Source organism: Mchenga conophoros, linkage group LG7, assembly GCF_057382185.1.
Source record: "Mchenga conophoros isolate Kocher_MC1m ecotype Shallow Benthic linkage group LG7, M_conophoros_male_GT1.1, whole genome shotgun sequence".
NCBI lineage: Eukaryota > Metazoa > Chordata > Actinopteri > Cichliformes > Cichlidae > Mchenga > Mchenga conophoros.
Window position 1 is genome coordinate 33670515 of NC_140532.1, and position 11181 is coordinate 33681695.

At 41.2% G+C, this 11181-nt stretch overlaps 1 protein-coding gene across 2 annotated transcripts; it reads left to right on the plus strand.

The window, feature by feature from the left end:
- Positions 1-159: 159 nt before the first annotated feature.
- c6.2 (complement component 6, duplicate 2) lies at positions 160-10954 on the plus strand. 2 transcript variants are annotated; one of them, XM_085278986.1, is made up of 18 exons: positions 160-332; positions 633-851; positions 1223-1379; positions 2083-2227; positions 2306-2447; positions 2982-3120; positions 4626-4823; positions 5136-5379; positions 6049-6171; positions 6279-6445; positions 6532-6757; positions 7425-7593; positions 7769-7880; positions 7971-8103; positions 8344-8538; positions 9495-9582; positions 9746-9990; positions 10075-10954. In XM_085278986.1, exons 2-18 carry the CDS (start codon positions 706-708, stop codon positions 10251-10253), a joined length of 2808 nt encoding a protein of 935 aa, XP_085135112.1. In that variant the 5' UTR covers positions 160-332; positions 633-705; the 3' UTR covers positions 10254-10954. The 2 variants fall into 2 exon arrangements, with proteins under 2 accessions (XP_085135112.1, XP_085135110.1); XM_085278984.1 differs by having other exon boundaries at positions 680-851.
- The last annotated feature ends 227 nt before the right edge of the window (positions 10955-11181 follow it).

The window sequence follows — 11181 nt, forward strand, 5'->3', positions numbered from 1 at the left end:
ATGTCTGAGCAGCTGGGAAACTCCAGAGCTTTTTACTTCCCGTAACAAGGAGGACTTTATGTGCACTGATTGTTGTGGGGGGGTTTTTTTTTTTTGGTAGTTTAAAGTTTTTGGGCTCTGATTGGTCAAAGTAAGTCCAAATATCAAGCAGGTTTCCAAGAGAAATAACAGTGGGAGGTTTATGATTATTATTATTCCTGCTTTCAGGACCCTCAGAGTCACATTCAGCTCTGCCTGCAGTGCAGAGAGCATTTACTCCACTTACACTTAACGTTAACATTCAGCCAAACAGGTTAAGTACAGAATTACACTTGCTGAACAGGACATCACTGGTGAGTTTGATTTTTTTTCATGTTTTTAAAGAAATGCATTTTTTTTTTTTTTTAAAGGGAAAATACATTTTGCTGAAAGCTTGCAATTCACCAGTTCACACCTGGTTGCTTTGTTCTTTTATTTCTTTATAGTTTTCACTTACTTTAGTCTTATGTTATATTCATATAATGTGTCCACTGTGTGTTAAATATGATAAAGCATGCATTTTCCTACAAGAAAAAAGCTTCTCGCTTGCATTAAAAAGGAATTTTGTCCAATTGCAAAACACCACTTATGATATTTACCTGAATGAATAAAAGGAGATTGGGGACTTTCAATAATGAGCTGGGAATTACATCATCTTCAGTGGAGGTGAAACCACTTTGAGTTCCCATGATGGCTCCCTCCAGCAGCTTGGCCCTGCTGCTGCTCCTCAGCTGCCTATCAACCGGTCTGGGCTGTTTCTGCGACCGATACTCCTGGAGCTCCTGGTCTGCCTGCTCCAGCACCTGCAACCATGGCACACAGAACAGAGCGAGGTGAGACACACACAGAGCACAGACGGTGAAACCAATATAGACGCAAGCGATAGGTGAGAAAAGTGTATGATGCTGAGAAGAAACACAGGTGAGATGCAGCATAGATATCACAAACAGGTGGGACACTCTACAGAGTGCACATGTAATGCCTATTTAATCAAAACAGATAAAATGGCATGCAGAAGTGTCCTTTTTAGGATTTCTTTCAGAAGTTTTGCTTTTTCTTTTGTTTGCTGTTAAAGCCAAAGTAATTGTGCAACACTGTAAATCAAAAATGAATCCCTTTCCTCTCCCATTTTCAACTGCTGTAGAGAAATGCACATGATGCCAGCAGATGCTGCATGTAAAAGGATTTCATGCTTTTTTGACAGGCAGTTTCGGCATGATGAATATTTCTGGAAGAGCAGCTGCTTTCAGTTATGTCAGCAATACGACAGCAGAGCTTGCAACCAGCACGCCTGTCCAATCAACTGCCTGCTCACTGATTTTGGGCCGTGGTCCGACTGCTCGCCCTGTGCCAAGAAACAGGCAAGGAACTCGCAGTCACGGTGTAAAACAGTGACTCTCATCTTAACTCTACATTTTCTCCACACATTTCTAAACGGCCACATTATTGTCCTTGGATTAAATGGACAAAAAAAATGAACGACCAAAATAAGACGGTGTTTTTGAAAGCTCTGAAAAATACAAATAAAGGGTTTTATCTTTAAGAAAAAGCCTTTCATCTAAGAAAATATTAGGTCTACATAAGATTGAGTAACATAGATGAACATTTTTACCAAATAATAAACATAAAAAGAGTTGAATATATATAAAATAGATTTGATCAGCATTTGGGTCATACTGAGGGCTTTAGGTAACCAAATAGTTGGTTACTGGCTAAAGGGTGACTCCATATAATATCAAATATAATATTTATCCATCTGTTACTGTTACAGTATGTAGAGCTATCACTGCTGCTACATCACTGCTTGTAATAATCATGATCATTGTCATAAAAATATACCTCTATTTGTAATGGCATACTAAGGAGGAGTAATGCTATATAAATGATGAAATGAGCACTTGCCAATGCCTTACTAAGACCTTGATATTGTTTAATAGTGTGATATTTTTATAAAGTGCTGATTTGAGATTGGAGGAACAAATTAGTTTATAATGGAGGAAACTTAAAATCTAATATAATATAACCAGAATGATCACCGGCCTCATTCTCATGTCACTGGCACAGTTTCGGACCCGGTCTGTCGAGAGGCCGGCTCAGTTCGGTGGATCCGACTGCAGCCCCGAGCTGACAGAGGAGAGGCAATGCTATCCATCCACAGAGTGCAGGATAGAGTCTGTCAACTGCAGGGACAACTTCAAGTGTGATAACGGTTAGTGGTATATTAACATAAATGATATCTACATAATTGCTTCACAGTAAAAGAAATAGCTTCACATTCTTCCTGCAGGGCGCTGCATTAACTCGACACTGACGTGCAACAGACAGAACGACTGCGGGGATAACTCCGATGAGAGGGACTGTGGCGAGTTCACTGTTGTGTGTCCTGTAGAGAAGAGAGTGGCTCCAGGGTCTGACCTGGTGGGGAACGGGTAAGCTAAAGGTCAAAAGGTCACAGCTGAGATCCTGACTCATGTCAGTCCTCTTGCATTCCTCCCTCCTGTGTTCATATATTATGTTCCTCCTCCTCAGTGGTCCAGTCATATTTCTACTTGTAAACAGATAATCACCGTTTTGTTTTGTTTGAGGCTGATATCAAGCTTTGAAAGCAATTCAAATAGGAAAACAAAGCATCTGACGACTTGAAATTTTTGGTTTGTGCATAAATATAGAAGCATAATATTTTAAAAATATCACAGATAAAAAAATCCTTGAAAATTAAATGTTTAAATCTTCACGATAATAGTGAATATCATAAAAACATTTATAAACACAAAACTCTGACATAAAAATGCAGAAAATGCTTTCAGTACTTTTTATTACACTTTATTCCAGTTTATTTATTCAGAAATTTCAATATAAGCCAATAATGACATCGGCCTGTGGATGTACTTTTAGACTTTAAAATGGACTTTTTTCTTACAAGCGAATGAGATTTGACTTTCCCCCGATTTGTGTTCGTGAAGGTTTGATGTTCTCGCCCAGGAACCGAGGGGAGCAGTGCTGGACAACATGTTCATGGGAGGAACCTGCGTCATTGAGAGGCCTCCAAGCACATTACTCTACCACCGAGTTCCTTACAACTTTAAAACTTTGAAGATCAAGGTAGGTCTTGGTATTGGAGTCTTGCATTCATATGGAGCTGTTGTCACTTCCAGGTAAATAATCAGCAGTGACAGTCTTTACAAAGTCATTTTACTTGTGTCACTAAAGTGGTTGCAATAGAGTCAAATCCTACCCAACTGGCACTTAATGCAAACCAGCAGCAGCCTGATCAAGCTAACACATGCACTGCCAGGTGCATCGAGCAGCCACCTTAAGACATTAACAGTATTTTCAATGTAATCTTTAAAAAGTGGAAAAGCTGAAGTGTTCCCAGCAACTTCCACACTTGTTAGCACCTAAGGAAGCTCACATTGAGTTGTACACAACACTGCTTGACATACGTTTATATAAACTGCTTGTGCAGCACAATGTCATGATGTGACGAACGACCATTGAGCAGCAAGGCTACAATCACTGCAGCAGACACACGAGTTAATGGAGCCTGTTCTTTTATTTTTATTGATCAAAGCTTGACTTTACTAAGCTTAACCCGGCAGTTCTGTGGAGCATTAGTGATGTATACCAGCAGCCCTGTCTAGGTAATTGGTAGCCCTTTATAACGTGCTGCTGATGAGCCACACTTTTCTCAAAACCTTCAGGGGTTTTTCCACATTCCAAAAAGGCAGATAAGCCACACAACCATTTGTGCACATTTATAATTAAAGCTTTCAAACAAAAGTATCCATAATAAGTACATTTGTGTTAAAACCGAATAACCCTAGAAATCCCAAATGAAACCCCCAAGCGACTCTCCAACCAAACTTCCCACTTGAGCTCTACCAGAACCTTTAAATAGTGTTCAAACCCCCGGGGACACATTTGCTCAAACACATTGTAGAAGGCAAAAGAGAGAACAGGCGCGTGATCGCTACACCACAAATCCACTTACACTAAGATCTATATTCATAATAATTGAGCAAATGCATTACCCACACTTTTCTAAACTACATAATAATCAACTACATTTGTGACAAGTACTGTCTCTTTAACTTACAGTATCTGTCCACCGTACGCCAAGTAGCCACTCGAGTGCAGAATCACACAAATCATTAAAATGTTCAATAAATATATTTATAAGTATATATTTAAGATCTCTAATGTGTACGTATGTTTCTTGATGTGCGAATGGTTTCCTAAAGTGCAGAGTGCTAACTAAAATGCAAATTTCCCCGAAAAGGCATCTGCTAATCTCTAAAATAAAAATCTAAATTATTCTAGACAAATAACGAAATGCCTCTTTATTACATGTGGACATTAGAAATGATGTACAGTATTTTTTATTGGTACTTATTAAAAAGCACTTTTTGTTTAAACACTGTGTGAAACATTCAATCAAACCACTGCTGTGCTCAGCCCAACAAAACATAACAAAATGTGTTTTAAATGGAAAGGATGGTGCATTGAACGCCCTGCTATGTTACCCAAGAGTTGAACCGGTGCACCGCCTGTTTTATATGGCAGGGTTTGAAAAGTCCCAGGTAACAGATGTAGTTGTGGTTGTTTAGGTTGGAGAGCCAGAGGACTTCAACACTGAGCCTCAGCCGCTGCACGCCGAGTCCATCGATTTGAAGACCTCCCAAACGACGCCTGGCAGCAGCACGCAATCTCAAGGCTTGTTTTTCTTCCCGATCTTTTTCTTCAGTGCATCGTCTAAGTCGCACTCCGATTCTAAAAGTGAAGCTTTTGAAGCTTCAAAGAAGAAGGTGAGTCCAGAAAACTGTGGGATGCACTCACAAGTTTGACATGATGTAGTTTTGAGAAACCCAGATTCACATTATGCTTTCCCTCATTTTCTAATCATAGATGTAATGTTAGAAGGAGAAAGAAAAGAAAAGGAAAGAAAAGAAAAGACACGATGTTTACATTGTATAAAAAATGACCGCATTAGTAGGATCTGAAACACAGTCCCCACAAAGATAAATAGGTCAACATGTGTGCAGGAACACATATTTCTTTTTTATCTGTATTTTTCCCCTTATGATCTTCTTATTTATTTCTTGGATGTTCTTCTGTAGGACTCCAAGTTTATCAGAGTGAACCAAGTCCTTCCTGTGTCAACATTCAAGATTCGGGACCCGGGGGACCTCGTCCTGTCACAGCCCTTCTTACAGTTCCTCCACGCCCTTCCTCTCGACTACAACTACGCACTCTACAGGGAAATCTTTCAGCGCTTCGGGACACACTACTACAGCTCAGGGACATTGGGAGGCCACTATGATCTGCTGTACCAGTACAGCAGAGAGGAGCTCAAGAGTTCAGGTACAACAGCACAGCCTGGTGGAAAAAATGGAAAATGCAGCACTGGGCACATACAGTAAACTGAAAAATTAATTAAACACTAAAAACTGGAAAGAAAAAAAATGAAGGAAACACTCAAATACCACAGTACAACACAAAGTCAGTTAAGCTTCAGGGATATCAGATCTGTCCAATTAGAAAGCATAAAGCACTGTGAGGGCATTTCACCGGCTTCAGTGCAAATGAAATTAACAGCAAGTGCACTAGAGGAGCAACAATGAGACATGACATGTCACACAGCCAGAGTTTGACACAATGACTTCCACGTGGTTATTTGTGAATTTTTCTGACCAGTCTGTCAGAAACATCCTTCGGTGGCTCCTGTGCTCACAGCCCAGCACCGTGCCTCTTGACTGGCATTTGCCAGAGAACACCACAAATATTTTCGAGCAAGTCTAATTTTTTTTTGTACATCTGGTTAAACGAGGCTGAGTAACCATTCCTCCAGTTTTACCTCGCTTTCATCCTGACCTTTTTCTTTATATTCTCAACATATAGGGGAATGGGAGAAATACGCTTTGACCTGTTCACTCCTCAGAAACAACACGTTGTTGTGTACAACATAAAACACACAACAGCTTGTTTTGATTTCCTGCATTTCTGCATTTCTTGCTCTTTTTCTCTCTGTAGGTGTAACTGAGGAGAGCGCGATAGACTGCCTGGGCCGAGAGACCACCTGGACTATCATCCTCTACACAGAACACAGGCGTGAAAACCGATGCTCTAACAACCGGATGACTCAGAAATATGAAGGTAACAATAATACTATATTTCTGCCTCACTGCCTCAATAGAGAGCATTGATTTAGTTTCTACCGTGTTATCTTCTTCACTCTTTCCCTGCACATTTCTTTTGTCCAGGCTCATATGTTCAGGCATCGGAGAGGTCTTTCTCCATGGTGAAAGGAGGTCGAGCTAGAGAGGCAGCAGCTCTGGCCTGGGAGAGGCAGGGCGCCACTCCGGATAAAATATCCTTCAAGAACTGGGCAAAGTCTGTCCTCGAAAACCCTGCTGTCGTCGATTACAAGGTTAACTGTAGTATTCTTTCCTCAAGCATCACAGAAATAACCATCTACAAAAAATCTTGCACTTACATCTGAGTCGGCGTGTCCAGCTGCTTCCTCTCATAGATCTGGTTCATGGAATTCCTTGCGCTTCCACAAAGAGGAGGCACCTGAGGAAGGCCCTGCAGCAGTACATGCAGGAGTTTGATCCCTGCAAGTGCGCTCCCTGTCCCAACAACGCCAGGCCTGTTCTGTCCGGCACAGAGTGCAAGTGCGTTTGCCAGACTGGCACCTATGGAGCCAACTGTGAAATACGGGCTCCTGATTACACTTCAGGTATATCTGGTGCTCACCAGGTCTAGTTATAAAAACACTGTTGCTGTGTGATGTGGAAATACTTTGAATTTAAAGTGTCCTTAGTGAAATAGCATTGATATAACAGTGGGTTATTTCACAGTGTTCATTAAAGTGAAAGCCTGGGGGAAGGAACTGCCTCTGTGGCGGCTGGTCTTGATAAACAGTGCTCTGTAGCGTTTGCCTAAAGGCAGCAGTTTAAACAATTTGGGAAGATCTGCAGACTTGATTGTCCGTTGCAGTCTGGCTCTGTCCTGATGTATGGCGAAATGAAGCTTGTAGGCTAAAGTGCTTCGAGAGGTCAGTGAGACTAGAAAAGCACTGTTTGACCGGCAGTCCAACATGAAAAGATCCTGATCAGTGACGGAGCTGAAAATGAGGATTTTTTGTTGTTTCTGGTTTTTATTTGTAGACCGAGTTCTGCTAGTCAGTCACATTATTTTTATTTGATTAAATCTAGAATATCTATTCTAATATGCCCCTCATTTTCTTAGGATCAACTTCTTATTTTGAACTTTGAATAATACTTCAGGAACTGCTAGCGAGTCTCAAAACCTTGAAGCAAACACAGTTAAGATGAAACACAGATTCTAATCAGGTTTTACTAACATTCACACTGGAAACATTATCTGCTTTGCTACATCCACAGAGGCGGTGGATGGTTTGTGGAGCTGCTGGGGGTCGTGGAGCAGCTGTGGAGCCTCCATGAAGAGACATCGGACGAGGCGGTGCAATAACCCCGCCCCTCTCAAAGGAGGACAGCCCTGCAGTGGCCCAGACAGACAGGAGGAGGCCTGTCACATCTCCATCTTCACAAAGTACTGTTTTTATTTTATATTTCAGTATAAGGAAAAGTTCTGTCAACCTTATATCTTCGCTGCTTTTACCCTGACACATGGACATGAGGATACACTGCTGCTCCTGTACAACAGCTGATTGTTTATTTTGACTATTCAGAATTACTGGACGATCTGATTTGTGTCTCTCGTTCAGACAGGAGACCTGTGACAATGATGACGACTTCACGATAGGCTGGAGGGACGAGCTGCCACCTGGTGTGCAGGGATGTCTGCGGCCAAAGAGCCCTGAGAACAGCTTCCTCCGCGTAAAACCAGACACACAAGCTGAAATGCGTCAGATTATGACATGTGCTTTATATAGACGCTCATATCTGCATTACATTATTTTGTGACAGAAAGCGAAGCAGTATTATACCTTTGGTGAGGACGAGGAGTTTGAGTGTGTCACTGGGTTTGATCTCGACGGTTTTCAGTACATCAACTGCCTTCCTGATGGAAGCTGGAGTCAAATAAGTGGGAGATGCATCAGTAAGTCTGTTTTCCCATTAAACCAGTCCACAGTTATCTTAGTGGTTTGCTACAATAGTCCTTAACGCACAAAAAAATGACAAACTGCTTAAGGATTGTGTGTGTGAATGTGTGTGTGAATGGATGTGTAAAGCGCTTTGGGGTAATTAGGGACTAGTACAGCGCTATACAAAGACAGGCCATTTATCATTTACCAAAGATTAGCTGCGCCTGACGTCTATGTGATCCTGTAACCTTTAGGGAAGATTTGCCTTCCCCCTGACATCCCTGACGACACAAGTCTGTCTCCCAGCAAAGACGAGTACAGAGTGGGTGAAGTGGTGCGTTTGAACTGCAATGAGGCAGGACTGCAGCCGCTGCCGCGAGGTTTCTACAAGTGTGGTGACAGTCTCACCTGGGAGCCCCCAATACCTGCTGAACTGCGCTGCACTAATGGTACACTACACTGCTGGAGAAAACGGGGACCCTACTGGTCAAATTCTGATTTCTGACCTGCACTTTTCATTCATGTGTATTATTCATTAGATAAACCTCTGATTGGTTGGAGATACTCACCGGTCAGTGAGAGCAGGTGGTGATGGTTTTAATGAATAAAATGACATACACAGTTCTGAAGCTTTAGCTATTTGACAAGATTTCATTAAAAAACAAAACAAGTTCCAGTAAGCGGCCTTTAAAAGTAAAAAATCGTATCTGATTTGAAGTTTGGCAGAGGTTCCATTCAAGATCAGCTGCTCAGTTTTGTGCACCCACAGTGAAAAACCTCTTTTGCAGTTTTTACATTTTCCAAAGCCACCCAGTCAGATAGATTGGAAACTTTGGCAGGACATTCCCAAATGGTCAGAAGATTGAGCCAAAAACTGATTTTCGGTATTTGTCAAAATCTGATTGTCAAACATATCTCTCATGAATTATATCAAGACATTTTGAGCCAGAAAGAACATGCCAAACACAAGGTAGAAGTTGTAATGAGTTTTTGGCAAAGTGAATTTTATTTAGCTATCCTTTATTTATCGATGTATGGAGGCTCGTTGAAAACATTGAAGGAATTCCAGGCAATTATCTACAAACCGCCGCAGCGCTGGTGGACATCTGGTCGTTTCCCAGAGGAGAACCGTGAACAACAAATTGGCTAAATTTAAAGATTTTGGATTTTTGTGGACCTGTTCTCAAAACTTTTTATCTCAGATTTCAAATGAGAACCACATGTGTAAATGAGCAGTTTTGTTAAAAATTTGGCATATTTACATCAAAATTTTTACACCTTGATCTTTTTTGTTTTTACTTCTGAGTAGTTTAATCTGCTATAAATGATCATATCCATTAACCTGCTGACATAGTTTCTGTGGACAATACTTAGTTTATGCTGTTTCTGTATGTGCTGTGTGTAGAGGAACCATTTGTTCCTGATGTTCAGTGTGGTCCAGGACAGGTACTGCGAAACTCTCGCTGTGTCTGTGTCCCACGGGAGAGCTGCCTGTAAGTATTTACGAATGAACTGGTCACATTTGAATGGATTTTTCCATATAATGTATGCACTTTTACTTTTACAACAATCCTCTTTGAATGTTTGAAATGTGATTGACAGCCCTGTGTGTGTGTGTGTGTGTGTGTGTGTGTGTGTGTGTGTGTGTGTGTGTAGTTCACAGCCGGAGAATCTCTGCATCCTGAACATAGACCTCGGCGTCACAGTGTCAATGTCGCTCTGCTCCTTCCAAGCTGGTCGTTGCCACGGTGACCCGCTGTTCTTCGTCAGCAAAGCTGCGTGCGACGCGGGCACTTTGGACAAATTGGAGTGGGCCATGTTTAGGGCCAACATGTCCTCTAAGAGCTCTGTTCAGGAGCCTTGTGAACTTGACACTTGCTATGAGTGGGAGATCTGCTCTGGTGAGTTTCACCTCACAAAACCTTTAGCCTAACAGTATGAAGCACAAATAACTGACCTAATGTTAACTCACGTCTGTCCCGCAGTGTTTAAGAAATGTGAGTGCAGAGCTGCTCGGGAGTGCCCCAGAGTGAAACAGCACACGTTCTGCATAAAGCTGACCCGGCTCCAGAGGACTCGCAGCATGGACCTTTGCTCTATGGCCGCGCTTAAATGCTCAAAGTACGAGTTTGAAATTCTCAATGAAGGCCAATGTGAGTCGTGATGACGCTTTTAAAGCTTTTCTGCTGCATTATACTCAGCAGCACCTAACACTGAATGTTGTGTTTAAAACTGCATTCAGCACATATAGTTTTAGACCTCGTTGAGCACCACAAACATCAATTTAAAGACATAATAAACAACAACATGGTGTGAACTTTGACATAAAAAATGATTTTCAAAAAAGAAAGAAATATCACACAGTTACAACTTTTATATCTGGTAAAAGTAAAAAATGAAACTCCATTTCCAGGAAATGTTTATGAGGTTAAGAGGTGCTTTTAAGACTTGCATCATCATAACTTCCTGGTTGAAAAATATCTGCTTCTTCAGTTTACACATTGAGTGAACATGCCTGTGAGCACAAAATTTGGGGGAAAGTTAACAACCTCTCCCAAAGGGGAGCAATAGACTAGGCTGAATTGCAGGTTAGAGTGAAAAACCACGGCGAGCTTCACTGAGCTCACCTTTACTTTGTTCTGAGTCGCTGTAATGGCCTCTGAGTTGCATGCCTCTCATTAGCCTATGAATATCAATAGCCTCACTTTAGTGATACTCTATAATGAATGAAGCAGTTTAAAAAAATCTGACTTATGTGTGAAGGAGGAAGAAAGCAGCAGCAGTCTGTCAGTCAAATCTAATTCCAGGTATTTTTATCCTTGCTAAATGTGCTTCACGTGCAAAAATAAAAACATAAAATTGTAACTTTGTTTTCATTTTCTCCTGCACTACTTTCTCATCCCTTGCCTTTTTTACACTGCAAATTAATGTGACTATATCAAATGGCAGCAACTCCGTGCACTTTGGCAGTTTGACATGCTGAGGTATCAGAATAACTCTCAAAATCAGTAAAGATGCCAAATTAAGTGACATGCAAGGATTTATAGAGAATAATAAAAAAAAATAGAAAATAGTTAAATAAATTTAAAAAA